Source organism: Zootoca vivipara, chromosome 5, assembly GCF_965207765.1.
Source record: "Zootoca vivipara chromosome 5, rZooViv2.hap1.1, whole genome shotgun sequence".
Classification (NCBI taxonomy): domain Eukaryota; kingdom Metazoa; phylum Chordata; class Lepidosauria; order Squamata; family Lacertidae; genus Zootoca; species Zootoca vivipara.
Genome location: NC_142588.1, coordinates 32,333,881 through 32,355,194, shown reverse-complemented (window position 1 = coordinate 32,355,194; position 21,314 = coordinate 32,333,881). Strand labels below are relative to the sequence as shown.

Below are 21,314 nucleotides of genomic sequence, written 5' to 3'. Positions count from 1 at the left end.
CTGGACGCTGCAGAAGTGTTGAAGGGAATTTAGCTCCATATGTTTTGTGAATAATTATGGTGATGTGCAGTACCTGTAACCTTGACACCATTACACATTCAACCTCTGAAATATGTTGGTTACGCACCTGATCTATGAGGCCTATGTGGATTTTGTAAGTGATTAATTGTGGGTGTAATCCTACACACATTTACCTGGTAATAATAGGGTTGCCAGACTCAATAGAGGACGGGACTTCTGTGCCTTTAATTGCCCTGCTCTCTTTTGAGTCTGGAAACCTTAAAGAGTAACCAGCAGACCCTTTGCTTAGAAATTAAACAATATCTGTTGTTTCAAACTGCTTAGCAAAGATAGGAAGTCCTTTTTAAAATGGTTCTAGACGTGCTGAGGGCAGGGAGCACGATTACAGTTCCAGTGGTGGTGTGCAGGGAAGAAATAAAGTATCTCTCTTCTGAAAATATTAGTCACTGAGATGGATGGTTTGTGGGGAAACACTGAAAAAAGAACTGCCTCATGAGGAAAAGTCATGGCTATTTCTGAAATAAGGGTAAGCATGCTGGATTCTGAGGGAAGCAGCTTCCTGGTCACTGGGAAAACAATATATCCATTTTTGTTAGACATGGCATTCTTGAGGTGATTTGGACAGATAATTTGCACCTCATGAGTAAGAACTTTCCCACAGTATGTGAGTTTCTTCACATCACTTCAAGGCCCAAATTGCCTCAATCAAGTGGCTTCATTGAAGATAGAGCACAAAGAAAGTGCAGAATAAAGGTACTGGCTGTGGTAAATTATAGGGCATCTCCCATTGAACATGGAGAATCTCTTGCTGAGCTTTTGTTTGGTGCAAGGATTACTTGAACAAGGTTGCCCAACTTAATGGAGGCTGAAGGAACAACTACACTTCCAGAAAGACTCCATGAAGTGTAAACAAAATTTGAAAGAATCCTGTGTAAAATTTTAATATTTGCAAGAATATTATTTCTGTGAATGAACTTCTAAAATAATAATAATAATAATTTATCATATTGTTTTGTTTTGTTTTTATTAAGAGCTGGGCTGGAAGGAACAAGGACTGAAAAGGTGTGGCCAGAGCAGAATGAGAAACAGTAGTAGCTGGATCATGTTGGTGTTTTTAAAGGCAAAAATAAACATTTGTTATGAATTTGCAACTGTTTCCAGCTTTCTTCACGAATACGAGGAACAGCACTCATGCAACCCACCGCACAGTGAACCCCCCACAAACCTGAGCTCACTCAGAACCCCTGTCATGAGGAAAATGTCCAACATTGAAACATATACACATACCTGTCAACACTAAGCTCCTTCCCACACCCGCTGCCCCACAATGAAACCAATCCTCTAGTGAGAAACAATAAGCTAGTATTCCAAGGCATAAGACATTTTTGTTGGTTATGCCTGTTTTTAAATGAGCTTAATTTTTTTAGATGTTTTAAATGTTTTAAACATTTTTTAAAATTGTATTTTCCTTATGGAGAAAGGGCAGGCTACAAATGCAAAGAAGAAAGTAATGTATACATAATTCTGTACGCATTTATGCAGTTTGTGATTCCCCCCACGGCTGCATCAGTTCTGTGTCAGCAGACTTTGTGCAAGTAGCCTTAATTTCTACTGGGTTGTACTTTATGATAGTAATGTCTAATATTGTTAAATGCAAGCTAATAAAATATAAGACCAAGGTATGTCACCAGAAAATAAATGAAAAATATATGGGGAAGAAAAGATTTTTGCTTACCGGTTCCTGTTCATCAATAGCAACCACATCTCCAATACACACTGAAGAAGGCCTAGGTTGGAATAAACTGCGGAGAATTAGATCACTTTCATCGGCTTCTATATGAGTATCCGACACGTGTCTTTCTGGATGCATTGTTAATTATGGAACAGATGCAGAGCAAACAAAATGGTTATGACAAAAGGACCATCACATACCCATCATATGCCTAGTGGCAAGGCAAGTCTGTAAAAAAACATTTAAATGTAGATTACACTTCCTTGCATTATTTTTTTTAATGTAATCTACCTGGAGATTTAAATCCACCTGGTCTATAAATTGTATATCTACATTTTATTTTTATTTTTTGGTCCTGTGTGCATCATCATCATCATCATCATCATTTTGTATCCATGCAAGTTGTACACAAACTAAACCCATGGAAATGAACAGGGCTAGCAAAGGTGTCCTATTGCAATAGCTTTAATAAACTGGGTTCCTGCTGGATCTGTTGGGTTTGCTGTTATTCTTTTGTTCCATGTTTTTATTTAAAAATGTAACAAACCTGGGTAACAAACAAATGGTGTAGAAGTCAATTCTTAACACCGGATTAATAACGACCTTGTTTACACAGTCGTTCACAATATGATTTTCTCCTTTTAACCAAACAGTATTTACTGGTGTTTTATTGATGTTCCTAATTCTCCTTTAGGCATGATTACACTGATTTAATTATGTTTTGTATATTGTATGCCACCTTGACGTACTTTTATGAATACTTTTATAACTATTTCAACAATTAAATAATATTGCCCAGCAATGAACCAACTAGTTACATGAAGTCACCTTCTTATTTAGTTTGTTAATTCCTGGCATCATTTTGATTATGGTATATGCAAAGCATTGTGGGCAATTTTAAAGAACAAGACTGGGTGATGACAATCATTCCCAATTGTTCAAGAGGTTTGGGATTTTTTTAAAGGTAAATTCAGTATGCAGGTAATAAGAGTTCTGCAGCTGCTGCTGCTTCTGAAACATGCTAAGGACCACTTACGGGACCGCCTCTCCCAGTATGCCCCGCAGAGGACCCTCAGGTCCACAAATAGTAACAGTTTAAGGGTTCCAGGCCTTAAAGAAGCCAGACTTTCCTCCACAAGGGCCAGAGCCTTTTCAGTGATGGCACTGACCTGGTGGAATGCTCTGTCCCATGAGACTAGGGCCCTGCGAGACTTGATCTCCTTCCGCAGGGCCTGTAAGACAGTTAATTTGCCTGGCCTTCAATTTAACCTAAGCTTCCATTCCTTTTTCCCTTCCCCTGGCGATGCTATACTGATGTTGTGTTTTATGTTGTTTTTAATCAATGTTTTTATATCTGTTGTTAGCTGCCCTGAGCCCATTTTTAAACTGGGAAGGGCAGGGTATAAATAAAATTTTATTACTATTACTATTACTATTATTATATTAGATACGTAATACTTTTTATGTTATAATATAGACATTCCTATTCCTTGGTTTCTGAATCTCGGTTGGAGAAGGTCTGCAACCTGTGCTAATTGCTGCTGGACTACATTTTCTGTGATCCCTGACCATTGGCCATGCTGACTGGGGCTGATGTCCAACAGTCACAGAGTTCAGCCACAGGCTGCTCACCCCTGGAAAACAGCCTGTGGCCCACTTGGAAGTGTCCTGGGCTCTGAATGATAACACCAAGTTTGCAGGTTTGATGAGACGGCTGCATATTCCAGCACTGTAGGAAGTTGGACTAGATGATCCTCAGGGTCCCTTCCAACGGTACAATTCTATATATCCCACCTTTCTTCAAGGAAATCCAAGGCAGCATGGATTGACAGCAGGGCAGGGCAGTCAAATCAGTCTCAAATGCAGGGATTAATCTAGCTTGCTTGGCAGCTTTTTATTTTAAGTGAAATTTTTAGTGGGGGTTAACTGAAGTGTCTCGTGAGAGAGAGATGATATAGCACAATGACAAAGAGATGGTTAAAATATTGCTTCTGCCGCCGGGGCCTTAGGCAAACTACTCTCTCAAAGCCTCAGTGCCTGTATTTGCAATATGTCAAAAATAATCCTTACAAGGGTGTTGTAAAAATTAAAATGCATGATGCATTTTTATAATATCTGTTTGCGATTGTGTAAAAAAATAAATAAATAATATGTAGAGTGCTTTGCACACATAAAGGTAAAGGTAAAGGGGCCCCTGACCATCAGGTCCAGTCGTGTCCGACTCTGGGGTTGCGGTGCGCATCTCGCTCTATAGGCCGAGGGAGCCAGCGTTTGTCCGCAGACAGCTTCTGGGTCATGTGGCCAGCATGACAAAGCTGCTTCTGGCAAACCAAAGCAGCACACGGAAACGCTGTTTACCTTCCCACCGGAGCGGTCCCTATTTATCTACTTGCACTTTGATGTGCTTTCGAACTGCTAGGTGGGCAGGAGCTGGGACCGAACAATAGGAGCTCACCCCATTGCAGGGCTTCGAACCGCCAACCTTCTGATCAGCAAGCCCTAGACTCTGTGGTTTAACCCACAGCGCCACCTGGGTCCACACATATAAATGCTAAATATAAGTAAACCATCAGTAGGAGATCTTTTATATTTACACTACATTTTCATATCGATCAATATCTTTCAGAAGTGAGGAACAGGAAATCTTCCCATCTTTTCCACAAATGGACTAAATGGTTTCTAGTACAGAATTCTATGGTCTGGATAACTATTAAAAACCATTTGGCACACATGAGGAATCATTCATCAAGTCTATTCAATGCATAATAAGGTAGGCAAGGGTGAGCATGCTTTGAACTACAAAATAACATTAAATGTCAAATTCCAGTCACCAAACTGCAAAATAAATATTGAGTGTTCACGGAAGGAGGCATGCTACACATTCTAGCCATCAGGTTCTCTTCCTGCTCACAACTGCAGATAGAGCATTTGGGCTGGATTCAACTAACCCAGCATGCTTGTGTGAGCCAGCTCAAGGCATCCAATTAGCATAATGGAGTTTCCCACACACAAACCCTCTGTGCCTCCCGAAAACCATCTGTCGAGAACCTCAAGAAAAGCACACAGGGAGGGAGGGAGGAAAAATTGCTCTGTCTGGCAATCAGAAATGCTTGTGCAGCTGGAAAGATCAGAAGATTCCTCCTCACATTTTTTTCTTTCCCAGGCCAGACCATGTTAGTAGTTATTATTGTACACACAATGAAATGAGCCACAACAGAGTCCATCATTCCTGGCTGGGTGTCAGAGAGACACTCAAGCAAAGCAACTGGTAGTGACAGCCATGTAAATTATGAACATCTAACAAAGTTATAGCTGCTAGAACACACATCTCTTAAAATATTTAATAAACTTATCCTCTGTTCATCTCATTTGAAAGAGCTTCAAGGCATTACACAATTGCAGTCTTTGTGAAAGACCAACGAAACATATTAGTAATCCTACCTGCAATCAGTCAACCAGTTATCTGACAGTTGTGTGTTACTGTTCTTAGCTTAGATGCATTTTAGACATTTTATTAGAGAACTTCCCTGTTTTGTGGACGGTGAGTTTGCAAATGTATTTTTCTTTGTACATTACGAACCTCTTGGTGGCTGCAGGAGGGCAAGGAGTCACCACCAGCTTTGCTTTTGTTCTTTTCCTCTGAATTGGAGCAAACGACAATCTGCAGAAAACCTGACTTGTCATTTGTTCCAGTTCAGCACTAAAGAGTGGTTTTTCAAGAGGAAAGCAGGACACAGACCTGGAAGTGCAGGCCTGTGGCTAGAACACTCAGGACAAAAGTAAGTGTGAATGAGCCATCAGATGAAACCACTGATTTTCTGGGGGTACTCATGGGGGTACGCAGCACTGGCACCCTTTTTACTAGAAGAGAAGCACTGGTTAAACGTGTGGCATTTACTGTAACAACTTCATGGTGAGTACCGGCACCTTTTTCTCCAGAAGAAAAGCACTGCATGAAACACACTTATAATTCCTCTCATCAGAGATTCCCACAGTGCTTGGAGCCAACTCCTAGGGCCCACGAGGGCTTTGATCCCCACAATAAAATGTTTGATGGTGCTGGGGCCTCACAAAGTTGATGAGCATTCCCATTTAAATGGTGTGTGTGCACTGCATCATGTGATCAGTTGTGTGAGGCGGGGCTTCCCTGGGCCCCCACAATGTTTTATTCAAGTTGGAACCCCTGCCACAGTGAGTGGAACAATGTCACAATGCTGCATAGCTAATCAGATTAAGTTAGTTCATGTCATTCAGAGCAAGAGTGTTCCTTTGTAATTACAGCATAAGATTGCAAAATATATAAAAACCTATTTTTCCTATGAGTAATGCACAGCAAATAATGTCACCATTTCAGTAGATCTGTTTGATTCCATTTGTAGGAAGTTATTGTTTTTATCTCCTTCATGGATCATGCCTTGTCGTGGTGAAGGGGCTTGAATAACTCAGAGAAGCTATGAGCTATGCCGTGCAGGGCCACCCAAGATGGACAGGTCATAGTGGAGAGTTTTGACTAAATGTGATCCACCTGGAGCAGGAACTGGCAAGCCACTCCAGTATCCCTGCCAAGAAAACTCCATGGACAAAGACAACAGGCATATAAAAGTTATGACGCTGGAAGATGAGCCCCTCAGGTCGGAAGGCGTCCAACATGCTACTGAGGAAGAGCAGAGGACAAGTACAAGTAGATTCAGAGCTGATGAAGTGGCTGGGCCAAAGCCGAAAGGTTGCTCAGTTGTGGATATGCCTGGAAGCGAAAGGAAAGTCCAACGCTGTAAAGAAAAATATTGCATAGGAACCTGGAATGTAAGAACCATGAACCTTGGTAAGCTGGATGTGGTCAAAAATGAGATGGCAAGAATAAATATTGACATCCTGGGCATCAGTGAACTAAAATGGACAGGAATGGGCAAATTCAGTTCAGATGACCATCATATCTACTACTGTGGGCAAGAAATGGAGTGGCCCTCTTAGTCAACAAAAGAGTGGTGAAAGCTGTACTGGGATGCAATCTCAAAAATGATAAAATGATCTCAATACGAATCCAAGGAAGACCTTTTAACATCCCAGTAATCCAAGTTTATGCACCAACTACCGGTGCTGAAGAAAGTGAAATTGACCAATTCTATGAAGACTTACCTTCTAGAAATGACACCAAAGAAGGATGTTCTTCTCATTATAGGGAATTGGAATGCTAAAGTAGGGAATCAAGAGATAAAAGGAATAACTGGCAAGTTTGGCCTTGGAGTTCAAAACGAAGCAGGGCAAAGGCTAATAGAGTTCTGTCAAGAGAACAAGCTGGTCATCACAAACACTCTTTTCCAACAACACAAGAGATGACTCTACACATGGACATCACCAGATGGGCAGCATCGAAGTCAGATTGATTATATCTCTGCAGCCAAAGATGGAGAAGCTCTATACAGTCGGCAAAAACAAGACCTGGAGCTGACTGTGGCTCAGATCATCAGCTTTTTATAGCAAAATTCCAGCTCAAACTGAAGGAAGTAGGAAAAACCACTGGGCCAGTAAGACACAATCTAAATCAAATCCCTTATGAATACACAGCGGAAGTGAGGAACAGGTTTAAGGATTTAGATTTGGTGGACAGAGTGCCAGAAGAACTACCTTGTTTCCCCCTTTTTAAGACACTGTCTTATAACCTTTTTCCTCAAAAAACCACAGGGTGGCTTACTTTCGGTGGGATGTCTTTTTTTATTATTACCAGTACGGTTTTTACGGCTCGGGGCACCGCTGGGCTCTCTTGAGTGCTCGGCGCTGCAGCAGCCACCGGTTCTGGGGGGCGGGGCGGTTGGCGTCCTTGGCCGGGCCGGGCCAGGCGGAGGCCGCTGGCTCAGGCGCTCCGCCCGCTGCTGCAGGGCACTCCAAGCTCCTTGGCCGGGCCAGACAAGGATGAAGCAGTGAGCCCAGTGGTGGCAGGAAGCACGGAAGCGGCAGGGACAGCGGTGGATGAGAAGGCGAAGCGCGGGGATGCAGCCAGCAAGGCGGGAGTGCGATCAGCTGTTAAGCGGAGCTCTTGGAGCGCCGCTTCACAGCTGATCGCGCTCCTGCAGTGCCAGCCAACATGGAGTGACTCTGTGAGTGGAGGTGCCTGTGGTGCGGAAGTATGGCTTATTTTCGGGAAATGTCTTATATTTCTCTAATGCTTAAAAACCCTGCCATGGCTTACTTTATGACTACGTATTAAAAAAGGGGAAACAGGGTATGGATGGAGGCTCGTAACATTATACAGGAGGCAGCAACGAAAACCATCCCAAGGAAAAGGAAATGCAAGAAAGCCAAGGGGCTGTCCAATGGGGCCTTACAAATTGCGGGGAAGAGCAGGCAGGCAAAATGCTAGGGAGATAGTGAAAGATACAGGAAATTGAATGCAGATTTCCAAAAAATAGCAAGGAGAGACAAGAGGGCCTTCTTAAACGAGCAATACAAAGAAATAGAGGAAAACAACTGAATGTGAAAAACCAGAGATCTGTTCAAGAAAATTGGAGATATGAAAGGAATATTCCGTACAAAGATGACCATAATAAAGGACAAAAGTGGAAAAGACCTAACAGAAGCAGAAGACATCAAGAAGAGGTGGCAAGAATACACAGAGGAATTATACCAGAAAGATATGGAGGTCTCGTATATCCCAGGTAGTATGGTTGCTGACCTTGAGCCAGACATCCTGGAGAGTGAAGTCAAATGGGCCTTAGAAAGCACTGCTAATAACAAGGCCAGTGGAAGTGATGATATTGCAGCTGAACTATTTAAAATTTTAAAAGATGATGCTGTTAAGGTGCTACACTCAATATGCTCGCAAGTTTGGAAAACTCAGCAGTGGCCAGAGGATTGGAGAAGATCAGTCTACATCCCAATCCCAAAGAAGGGCAGTGCCAAAGAATGCTCCAACTACAGCACAATTGCGCTCATTTCACACACTAGCAAGGTTATGCTTAAAATTCTACAAGGCAGGCGTAAGCAGTATGTGGACCAAAACTCCCAGAAGTGCAAGTTGGATTTCGAAGGGGCAGAGGAACCAGAGACCAAATTGCAAACATGCTCTGGATTAAGGAGAAAACTAGAGAGTTCCAGAAAAACATCTACTTCTGCTTCATTGACTATGCAAAAGCATTTGACCGTGTTGACCACAGCAAACTATGGCAAGTTCTTAAATAAATGGGAGTGCCTGATCATCTCATCTGTCTCCTGAGAAATCGCTATGTGGGAGAAGAAGCGACAGTTAGAACTGGATATGGAATAACTGATTGGTTCAAAATTGGGAATGGAGTACGACAAGCCTGTATATTGTCTCCCTGCTTATTTAAAAGAGGAGAGCGCAAAATATGGTCTGAAGCTTCACATCAAAAAAACTAAGATCATGGCCACTGGCAAATGATCTGGCAAATAGAAGGGGAAGAAATGGAGGCAGTGAGAGATTTTACTTTCTTGAGTTCCATGATCACTGCAGATCATGGAAGCAGTCACTAAATTAAAAGACGCCTGCTTCTTGGGAGAAAAGCAATGACAAACCTAGACAACATCTTAAAAAGCAGAGACATCACCTTGACAACAAAGGTCCGTATAGTTAAAGCTATGGTTTTCCCAGTAGTGATGTATGGAAGTGAGAGCTGGACCATAAAGAAGGCTGATCGCCGAAGAATTGATGCTTTTGAATTTTGGTGCCGGAGAAGACTCTTGAGAGTCCCATGGACTGCAAGAAGATCAAACCTATCCATCCTGAAGGAAATCAGCCCCGAGTGCTCACTGGAAGGACAGATCCTGAAGCTGAGGCTCCAATACTTTGGTCACCTCATGAGAAGAGAAGACTCCCTGGAAAAGACCCTGATGTTGGGAAAGATGGAGGGCACAAGGAGAAGGGGACGACAGAGGACGAGATGGCTGGACAGTGTTCTTGAAGCTATGAACATGAGTTTGACCAAACTGTGGGAGGCAGTGGAAGACTGGAGTGCCTGGCGTGCTCTGGTCCATGGGGTCACGAAGAGTCAGACACGACTGAACGACTAAACAACAACAATTGTTTTTATTTGTTCCAAATTCTTTTAGTGATCTCTGGGCTGCGTGCAGTAACTGAATTTTAAAATCATTCCAGTCAGAGTACAGTAACATAAAATGAAAGCAGATACACACATAGGTAAAGCAGATGGTTAAAACTGCAGAACCATTACTTCCTACTACCTGTTACTGACAGCTAGCAACCTACCAATTATATCTGTGTCATAGTATTTCTACTATCTTGTTATATCACTTTTGAACCTGTACTACTGATGAAGCCCAGGATGGCGAAACAAGGTTTATATTCCGGAAATCCTTGTCTTTTGGAATAGGATTCTGTGGAACTGGAACTACTTGTTATTGCTGGGACTTTATGAACTGATGCAGGTGGAACAGACACGTACTAATGTCTAAACTTGATCCACGAACTGATTAGAATATGAACTGATCCATTGGGTCTTCTGCTTGTTCCATTGAATTTTATGACTCATTTCTGTTGAAATATATCATATGATACAGTGAATAGTATACTTTATTTTGCAAGAGTGCAGCCGGTTACATCTCGTGTGGTTGTGGAGTATATTTTCATGTAACCCAAGGTTTGATGTTGCTTTGCTAGTGTACTGGAAGTTGGGCAATAGGGGCAGTACAGGATTCCCTTTGGTGTACCAACCTCCCCACTGCGCCAAGGATTCCCTGCCCGAGCTGCTTCAGGGCGTGACGGATGTGCTCCTGGAGACACCTAGTTTGGTTGTCCTAGGGGATTTTAACATCCATGCCAACACAACCTTACAAGGGGCCGCTCAGGACTCTGTGGAAAGCAGGGCCTCCATGGGACTGTCCCTGAATAAGTTTGGCCCAACTCATAGCCGCGGATATGCCTTAGACCTGGTGTTCACCTCTATGGATGTTGGTGATCCGACATTAAGTTAAAGTGAAACAAAAGAAGTGCCATGGTCAGATCACTTCCTGATACAACTGGACTTCTCCACGACCCTTCCCCTCTGCAGGGAGGTGGAACCGATTCGGATAGTCCGCCCCCATCACTTAATGGATCCAAATGGTTTCCAAAGAGTGGTAGGGGAAGTTTTATCCCATGTTGATGGCCTTTCAGCTGATTTCCTGGTGACCCATTGGAATACGGAGTTAACCAGGACTATTGACTGTCTGGCTTCGAAGCATCCTCTCCGATTGCATGGAGCCCAGACAGCCCCGTGGTTTTCCCTGGAGCTGAGGGTGATGAAACAATAGCTAAGACAGTTAGAGCGCCAGTGGCGGAAAACTCACTCTGAATCGGACCGGACATGGGTTAGAGCTCAATGTCGAGCCTACCAAGTGGCGATGGCGATGGCAAAGAGGATCTTCTTTGCTGCCTCTATTGCATCTGCAGAAAACAGCAGCAGGAGACTCTTTCAGGCGGTTCACAATTTAGCAGAACCACCTTTGTCATCGGGGCCTGGTAGGGACCCCAAGATCTCCTGCAATGCATTTGCAAAGTTTTTTTTTTTCCAGATAAAGTCACTCAGATTCGGAAGGAGGTAGACTCCACCGTGGGAGCAGGGCCGGGGCGGGAGAGTGCCAGAGTCCTGTCTAGTCATGTTATATGGGATCAATTTCAATCTGTTACTTCCGAGGATGTGGACAGGCTGCGTGGACAAGTAAAACCAACCACCTGTCTTCTTGACCCTGTCCTGGCTGATAAAAGCAAGCCGGGCTGGGCAATGGACTCTGGGGGGTGGTGAATGCTTCCCTCTGTGAGGGAGCCTTCCCAGGCCCACCGAAAGAGGTGGTCATTAAACCACTTCTTTTTTTAAAAAAAAAATCTTTAGACCCAGCTAATTTGGCCAACTATCGCCCAATCTCAAATCTTCCATTCTTGGGCAAGGTGATTGAGCGAGTGGTTGCTGAACAACTCCAAGCATGCCTGGAGGATATAGAGGTCTGCTGCCCAATCAATTTAGGTAATTAGGATTCTGTTCAATATGACAACACTGAACAGTATAAATGCAGAGTACATTTTACTTTGCAGTTAATTGTTCTATTACATTTTAAAGCGGGTGGGGGAATCTCGGATAAGGAATTTCATGATTCATTGCAGCACAGAAGCAAGTTTATTCTATAATGCATGGTAATAGAATAGACTATAATAATAAGTAGTAGTAATAGTGCTAGAGGCTGTACCCCTGCTTGTTGTTACTTTTTTACCATTAATTTTGTTATGTGTTTTTCTTCCTTAGATCCTTTTGTTATTTCTAGCCACCTTTAATATTATTTGTGACAGAAAGGAAAAACGTAAGTATAGAAAACAATCAATGTAAGACTTTTTTTAAAAAAGTGTCTGCATTAATAGCATATATACCGGTATATTCTGCCCCTCATATTAAGACTTTATTTGAACTTTTGCATCAGACAAAGTACATCCTTAAACAACTGGTCCGGTGCATCAAGACCCCAGGTAAAATCAAAATGTTGCCAATCAGGAATATTCTTGTAGAAAACTAAATGAGGGATTCGAGGGAGCAGCCGTTCAATAGCCTTTTTGGTTACAAGAATGTCATGCCCACCACTCCACACAGCAGTTGGCACAGTAATATCTTCTATCTTATAAAATGGGGGTGTACTCTGTTGATAAAAAGAACAGAAATATGAAAATTAGGTTCACTTTTACATTTTTTCTCTTTTTAAAGACATCTTTTGGATCTTCAAATGCATTGAATATCTAACATCTGTCCCTTGAAAATCATTCTTTAACTATCTATTCAGTATCCAACTCCTTACTCTGGACCAGTAAGAATAGCAAAAGGAATGAGAGTCCTCATGGCTCATGAGGAGGACGTGCTCTTCAGGACTGAGGAAGCATCTGGTTTGTGTGTAGAAGGTCATAGGTCCCTCAGGTTCTCTAGCAGGGCTTAGAATCAGAGCTGCTGCCAATCAGTATAGACAGATAGGTGGATCAATAGTCAGACTTGGAATAAGGCAGTTTTCTATGTTCCTACTCATTAAATGTATGCACTTTCATAGAGAAACCCATAATCTACACCAGTTCTGCATCTTTCCCAAAGGAATTATATAAGAACTCAGAAATCCCAACAGGGTTCTCATTTATTGTTTAACCTGCCGCCAAAACCACTCATTAAAATCCAAAACACTTACCATGTTGTAGACAGCTTCGTTCTTTGATCCATAATCAAAATACTTAAATTGGTTTGTTTTAACAACCTATAAAGATGGAAAACACTTGTACACAATTTGAAATTTGGTGCATGTTCAAAATACAAAATCCTCTTGGAAGATGGAAATCACAATTTTTAAAAAATCAAACTCTAGGGATCTTTTTTATCAGAATTCCCACCCATCCACCCTGGGCAATGATAGGACCAAAAGCTCTGTTTTAAAACAGTGGTGTCTCTAATAAGTCAGGTAGAAGGTTATTAACATATCTATCATCCTCATTTGTGAGGAAATATTAGAGAACTGAACCCAGCCCCTCAAGACTGAGGGAGGGAGGAGCTATCCTCACCCCATAGAATTGGTGCCTATGCCTTCAATATTGACCCAGCCTTCACTAATTTGCCCAGCCTTCACTAATCTTCAGCCGCCAAGACCACTGCAATATGTTTCACCTTCTTTCTAATGTGAGGATTCCCGACACCAGTGGATGTTAATGCACTCGGGTGAATGGGGCAGTACCCCACCAACCTCCATCTTCCCTCCTTCACCCACCCCCTGCCTGCCTGCCTGCCTGTCAGCTTCCTACTTAGTCTCAGCGTTGCCCTTGTAGAACTCAGCAGCAAGGAGAATGGGCTCTGCCTTTCCTTGTCTGCAGTTCCACTAACTGTTTTCCTGTCTTCACCCCCACCAGCAGATAATACTGAACTAAAAGGAGCAATGGGCAGATTCAGTAAAGGGCAGCTTCCTGTGTTCTTCCCATGAGATCCAAAAAGTTGTTACAGCTCATGTTTGAATATTGAAGTATCTAGAATATAACTTTTGAGTGGTCTGGTAATCTTGAAAACTATATTTTTATAAAATGAAATGGAAACCTTAGTACCAAAACACAAACATGAGAAACTAAACAGGCAAGTCAAAACATCAGACTTTTGACTCCCATGTTTTGAAATGTTGAGAAGGTATTTGTTAGAACGTACCTGACTCCAGTGTAGGATAGTTTTTACAGAAGTAAAATCAGGGTAAATTCCAACATACACATCTGCTCGACTCTGGAAGAATGATAGGAAAGAAAATGCTTTTTGGGGGGGTGAGGGCCATGCCACGACCCACCGGGAGCCCCAGGGTAGAGCCTCTTCAGGTGGCTACCCTTACCAGACTCCCTGCAAGACGGGCAAGAGTCAGTTATATTTTGGGTGCCAATGCCTAAGCCAATACTGCTCACATTCTGTATTCAATAAAGTTGTGGCCAAAATTTTGCCCATTAACATTTAAACTTAATTCATGTGTCATTGTGTCTTTATTTCCCAAGGGGGGTGGATTGTGGCCTTGATGCGCAAACACATCCGCTCGACTCTGGAAGAATGATAGGAAGGAAAATGCTTTTTTATATTCACATTCTTGAAGATGTTTCAAGGAACACCTACGTTCACAAGGTCATGGAAGTACAGCATACAAAAACTTTCATGCTGCACAAGGAAGCAGCTTTCTGATGAAGAGGTGTCTGGGTACCTAGATGGGAATCCCCCTCCCAAGCTGTGAATCCAGCTGATAAAGAGCCATAAGAAGGAAGAACAAGGGCCTTGAAGTTGCCTCTCAGCAGTGAGAACCTGGACAGCACATGGAACAGGCAGAGAGATCACCTGTCACAGTCCGCCCCACTATAGGCAGGGCCGGCTCTAGGTAGACCCTGGTGGCGCGGGGCGAAGCTGCGCGGAAACCATGCATTGCCCTGTGAGGGCGGGGGTGCCGGAGCAATCTCCGCCCCTCAGCGCCAGGGCGGCCGACCTGCTTGAGACTGCCCTGACTATAGGAATTCGTTTTGTCTTTGTATCTTGAGTTTAGCATAAGCAATTAAAATAAGTCACTTTGAGACTGCTTTGATGTTTGGAGTGTGCTGAATTTCCTCCTTTATGGCGATGCATACTGTAAGTGACCAACTACCTACTAGACGTGAAGTTAATTTTGAAAATAAAATTTAAAAGATAGATTAACATTTATTGGAATAGGCCTAAAGAATTTCTCCATGGAAGAGCTGTGTAAAGGAACTCAAAATTATGGCAAATACTATATTTTGTTTGATTGCTTTTTTGTTGTTTTGTATATGTACACAGCAAGTTCTTTCAAAAAGAAATAAATGCATAAATGATAGAGAATGAAAGTACCTACCACATTTAGGTTTTTCTCATTACGTCCATTAAGTAAGAAAATGCCTTCAAGACAAAGTCTGTCAATCCCTGGATAGCTGCAGATCTTGGCATTGGTGGCTTTTAGTTTGTTATTGAAAAGACAGTATTCTTTATTGCCCCATATGAGCTGTATAAAATACAATAAAAAATTTGAAGCATTACTAAATAATCGTCCTTTCTTGGAAGTAAACATTAAGGTTCCTGTTACAGTTATATACCACTTTTCTTCAAGCACGCTCAAGTTGATATGCATGGGCTTTCTAGGCAATATTGCCTCCAGGTCCTGATGTAGGCCTGGCTCTGGATAGCTGAGGAGAGATTTCTAAGGGGGTGCACTCCAACCACCTCCTTCCCACACAACCTCTCAGGTGTTAAGATTGGCAGATGGGGCCTTCTTGATAATTCATAAAAAGTTTGGGAGTGAGGTCCTGGAAAAGGGCATTCTCAATAGTGGACAGTAAGATGAATAACAGAGTATTTGGCAGAAGCTGAACAGCAGCAGAATGCAAATGGTGCTGGTTGTGACGCATGCAGGTTGGAATGTCAATCATTCCTTTCTAGCATCCCTGACTGTGACAGAGTCTTCATCCTGTCTGGGAGCAGAGAAGAAGAAGAAGAAGAAGAAGAAGAAGAAGAAGAAGAAGAAGAAGAAGAAGAAGAAGAAGAAGAAGAAGAAGAAGAAGAAGAAGAAGAGTAGTTTGGATTTGATATCCCGCTTTATCACTACCCTAAGGAGTCCCAAAGCGGATGACAATCTCCTTTCCCCACAACAAACACTCTGTGAGGTGAGTAAGGGTGAGAGACTTCAGAGAAGTGTGACCAGCTCAAGGTCACCCAGCAGCTGCATGTGGAGGAGCGGAGACACGAACCCGGTTCACCAGATTACGAGTCTACCGCTCTTAACCACTGGCAAGCTCTAGCCATCAGCAACTCCCACCCGAAAACCTATTTCCCCACTGTGGAAAGATGCAGTCAGAAACACGGAGAAACACGGTGTGTATATATATATATATATATATATATATATATATATATATATATATACCGTGTTTCTCCGAAAATACAGTTTAACCCACCCACCTACAAGGTTAAACTGCCTATCACTATGGCTTATTTTCGGGGTATGGCTTATATTCCTTGAATGCTTAAAAATCCTGCTATGGCTTATTTTATGGCTACATCTTATTTTTGGAGAAACAGGGTATATTCTGGGTCTGCACAATGGCAACAACTTGAGTAATACTTACTTTTGTCAATTCTTGAGGAAGGTTTAGAAGTAAAGAAAAGGGTCCCTTCACGCCTGCCAATGTATAGGCAGGAGCCAAGCCCATGAAGAGTTTAACCTTTTGAACAAGCTGTGGCATGCTTGAAAAGGCAATTAAACCTGGAAAAAAGAAAGAACATAGCACTTGCAAACAAACAAACAAACAAATAAGGGGGGACCTGTGGCTCTCCAGGTGTTGCTGGACCTGGTGCCCATCAGCCATGCTTGCTGTGGCTGATGGGAGCTGGAGTCCAAAATATCTAGAAGGTCAAAAGTTTCCCAAATCTCTTCTTTTGAAATGCCTGTCATTCAACAAATTCAGGGCGGATTTCTTTTGGGGTGCTGGGTATCCATCTGCCTTAAATTAGGCACTGGAGTTTTCAAGAGAATGTGTCAGATATAAGGTCTAAGCAGAACCCACTTATTTCATGCCTGTTGGTCTTTGCACCACAAATAGACATTCTTCATGACTGTGGAACTGATAAGAGCTGTATATGCTGCCCCAGCTTGACTACTAAAGTCCTGATCCTGAAAAGACTTTCTCATGGAACATATGTGAACTCTACACTTCCCCACCTCTCTTTTTTTTTTAAAAAAAGGTGTGCTTTAACCTTTTCTTTTCTTTTTTCCTTTTCTTTTCTGAACTAGTCTTCACAATAGTCCTGAGACTGAACCACATTCCCAGTAGGTCCCTGATAATGCAAGAAGGCGAGAAAATAAAAGGCATTTCATTCTCTTTCTTCTTAACTTACCCAATGTACCTCCCTGGGAATGGCCAATATAATACAAGCTTTTTTGCTTAGTTTTCTGAAGAATAAAGTTTATGGTTGCTGGAATATCATAAATTGCCATTTCATAAAAACTGAAAGACAAACACAGAATATAGGTGAAACTTTGCCTGTCTGCAATTGCATACAATTGAGGACATCAATGTATAAATTCAAAAGATACAATACATCAGGTATGTAAACCTGACATCTGGAGGATGATGTTATAAGTTTATTGTCCCATGGAAAGAGTAAAGAAACAGAAAGTAGGTATGTATTTATGATTTATTTAAATATTTATATCACCCTTAAACTAGCCCAATAGGTTCTCAAATATGTACATTGTCCACATGTTAAAGGATAATTTTAAAGAATTGTATTAAATTATATGAAATTGCTCAACTGTGTTAAATTTAAATGGTAATTCAGAAGTCCTTTTCCACAATCTAAGACTGAGGTGGACATCCTGGTATGTCTGGGGTGTGTCTTCACAATATGTCTGGAGGAACCGACAAGTCTGTACAAAAGTGGGCCATCTATCAGGTAATCTAAATACCAAATTGTTCAGGGCCTTATATATTAGTAGTATTAGGACCGGCTTAAGATATTCCGACACTGGAGGTGAACCACAAAATTTGACCACTACCCTCCAGGGAGGAAACAGTGAGTGAAGATCTACACCGGGGTCAAGGTGGCAATAAATCTCTTCATTATGACCAAATGGAGAATGAAGATCTACATCAGGAACAATGCACGGAATCACACTGATGATGCTTTACAAGAGCAGGAAATGCCTGTTTTGGAGTCAGTACTCTGTGATATTCTGTGGAGTGTGCTGCCATGATCAAAATTTTCCCCGATGGTCTGTTCTGAGTGGCTTCCAGCAAAATATAAAAAACATAATAAAACATCAATTATTAAAAACTTCCCAATACAGAGCTTCTTTCAGAGGTCTTCTAAATCTAGATAAAAACAAAACCAGACAAAGAAAGAGTGAAGAAAAATCAGAGTCCTCTCTCAAAAGTAGAGAGGACCCTTGTATCACGCAGAAAGTAGTGGACCCCCAGGTCTTACCTGGGAGCCTTTCTTTCTTCTCCTAGGTAAATTCCCAGGGAAACCAAAATGCTTGTTTATAAACTACAGTATTGTATTACCAACTTTACTGTACATTTGTGAAATATGGACTATTTATAAACACCATCTCCAACTTTTTGAAAGGTTTCATCAATGGTGTCTCTGAAAAATTGTACACATCACTTAGGAAGACAGGTGAACTAATGTCCGTATACTGGAAGAAGCAAAGATTACCAGTGTGGAAGCAATGATTCTTCAACATCAACTTCATTGGATTTGTCATCTTGTTCAGATGCCTGATTATCATATTCCAAAGCAACTACTCTCTTCCAACAAAAGAGGTTTAAAAATTATCTCAAGGCAAATCTAAAAAAATGTAGTATCACTGATAGCCGGGAAACACTGGCCTGTGAGTGCTCCAATTGCAGACAAGCCTTTGCCAAAGGTGTCATGGACTTTGAAGAAGCACGAACTCATGGCAAAAAGGAGAAATGAACTATAAGAGGAGGCCACTATGATCAACTCCCACCCAGAAACCTATGTCCACACTGTGGAAGGACATGTGGATCCAGAATTATGTTCAAACCATCTTGTCCCAGTGAGCAACCTGGCTGCCAAATTCTGCAGCAGCTGAAGCTTTCAAACCATTTTCAGAGGCAGCCCTATGTATTATGAGCTGAGTAATCCAACCTATAGGTTCCCAGAGCATAGACAACAGAAGCTAGGCTATGCCTGTCCAGATGGGGGCACAGCTGGGACACCTGGTGAAAGGCACTCTGTAGCACCATGGCCATCTGACTCTTAAGCAAGGGGTCAAAAGTACCCCAAGCTATATACCCACTCCTTCATAATGGTATAACCACATCAAGAGCAGTCTAGGAAACCACTTTATCTACATCTCAGAGCACCAGAAATTCAGTCTGCATGAATATAGAGAAAGTCATGAATTTTGTCATGTTGATGTTGGCTAAGAAAAGGAACCACAATCTACCATTTGCCATTTTTGGGAAGTATTTCCAGGACTGAAGGACCCTAACACAATGCAAGGAAAAAAGATATGTTGGTAGCAGCTGTACTTCAGAGACAGCAGCATAGCTGCCAAGTTTTCCCTTTTCTCGCGAGGAAGCCTATTCAGCATAAGGGAAAATCCCTGTAAAAAAGGGATAACTTGGCAGCTACGGACAGCAGTCATTATAATTATCTCAACTATCCAAGCTACAAGTTGTCTCTTTATACCTGAAATTCCAAAATTCTTCTTCGTCAATTGACAGAGTCTTGTGTCTTCTAGACCAGCTGGTACCTCTATTATTTATTATCCAAACATCATAGGCAGCATCTGCTAGAGCAAATCCTAGGCTATTGTTGGGAATATTTGCAATCCAGTGCCTACCTTCACCGAAAACACCATGTACCAGTAAAACAACTGGCCTAGGATCTGACGAAAAAAACAAAAAAGGGGGATTAGAAAATATTGTAGTCAATCTACCTTTTAGATTGTACCTCTTTTCCTGCAATTAAATCACAATTTATCCACACACACGAAAGCTTAACCCAAGCACTTCATTCTTACACAGCATCACACAGAGACATAGATAATAGAGCTTGGAAAGTCTTTTTAGAAAATAAACTAATTCTAGTTCAAGTACAACATGACCAGAAAGCAACTTGTTCCAGCTCACATTTGTCCAATTGCAAAATGAACTAGTTCAATTCAAATTATCCTTCACAATTTTTCTTAGCTTTCAGAATATTACAAGCTGCTGTGCTGACATTTATAATATTGGTAAGAAGACTAAGATCACATCAAAACATACAAAGTGGGATGTGACTTAGGGTCTTCAACCATTCTGAACCCAGAAACTATGTTAATACTGAGCATTTATATGCACACATTTGTTTTCTCTGGGCTATGTGGAATCCTGCCAGTACTTTTCCTTTAAAAAAAACAAAACCCTATAAAACCCAGTTACATTCCAAATTACCTGTCTTCCCAGAACTGTGCATTCCATAAGGAATTCTGTTTGCTTGCAAGTAGTAGCCATCCTCTGTCAGGATTTCATGCTCTTCACTGGGGTATCCCCAATATTGGATTATTTCATTCTGCAAGAACAAAGAAATTCTCATCAAATTGAGACATTTATTCTAAATCTAGATGTGCTACAGGGGATTTTAGTTACAATGGTGCTGAGGAGAGGAGAAAAAAAGTCCTAGATCCCCTTCTGGCTGTAACAAAAGCAAACAGGAGGAGCTATTTACACACCATGTAATAAGCATTAAACAGAACATGTCATTTGGCCATGGGATCAGCTAAATCTATCAAGCCCTCTTTGGGGTAACTCAGGGCAGCCTGGAAATCCTTCTGTGAAAAGCAAATGCTTTGGAATATCACTTAAAAGAAATATGTACAAATTATTTTGTCCTAGCAATAGCCTATTGTTTCCAAATGCATCTGAACAAGCAACTCACAATAGTCATGAATTCTTGGGGATTCAAGTGCCGTTTCCTGAGGAATTCTTCTGACTCGGTTGTCTGTTGGATTAAGCACACCACTGCCAAAAACAGCCACATCGCTGACCTGTGTAAAACAATATCTGTTGTTTCAAACTTCTTAGCAAAGATGGGAGCTTACCTGTTCTTACCTTTTTTTAGAATGGTTCTAGACGTGTTGAGGGCAGGGAGCACAATTACAGTTCCAGTGGTGCTGTGCAGGGAAGAAATAATGTATCTCTCTTCTGAAAATATTAGTCACTGAGATGGATGGTTTGTGGGGAAATACTGTAAAAAGGAAAAGTCATGCCTATCTTGGAAATAAGGCTAAGCAGGCTCAATTCTGCCCCACAATGAAACTATTACGCTGGTGGGAAAGAATAAGCAAGTATTCCAAAACATAAGACATTTTTTGTTGGTTATACCTGTTTAAAAATTTGATTTAAAAATATTTTTTGCTTTTTAGATGTTTTTAACAGTTTTTGATATTTTAATTTTTTTAAAAAATTGTATTTTCCTTATGGAGGAAGGGCAGGCTACAAATGCAAAGAAGAAAGTAATGTATAAATCATTCTGTAAACATTTATGCAGTTTGTTAT

The 21,314-nt window shown here is 41.6% G+C and overlaps 1 protein-coding gene and 1 pseudogene across 1 annotated transcript; one reads left to right on the top strand and one right to left on the bottom strand.

The window, feature by feature from the left end:
• The first annotated feature begins 8,384 nt into the window (after positions 1-8,384).
• On the top strand, positions 8,385-11,508 carry LOC148685634 (uncharacterized; annotated as a pseudogene).
• Positions 11,509-12,030: 522 nt separating this feature from the next.
• LOC118096237 (lipase member M-like) lies at positions 12,031-20,805 on the bottom strand. Its single transcript, XM_035137782.2, has 9 exons — positions 20,695-20,805; positions 20,211-20,328; positions 19,465-19,663; positions 17,140-17,249; positions 16,371-16,507; positions 15,104-15,250; positions 13,915-13,986; positions 12,920-12,985; positions 12,031-12,388 (listed from the first exon to the last, which is right to left on the bottom strand). Exons 1-9 carry the CDS (start codon positions 20,794-20,796, stop codon positions 12,155-12,157), a joined length of 1,185 nt encoding a protein of 394 aa, XP_034993673.2. The 5' UTR covers positions 20,797-20,805; the 3' UTR covers positions 12,031-12,154.
• Between the last annotated feature and the right edge of the window lie 509 nt (positions 20,806-21,314).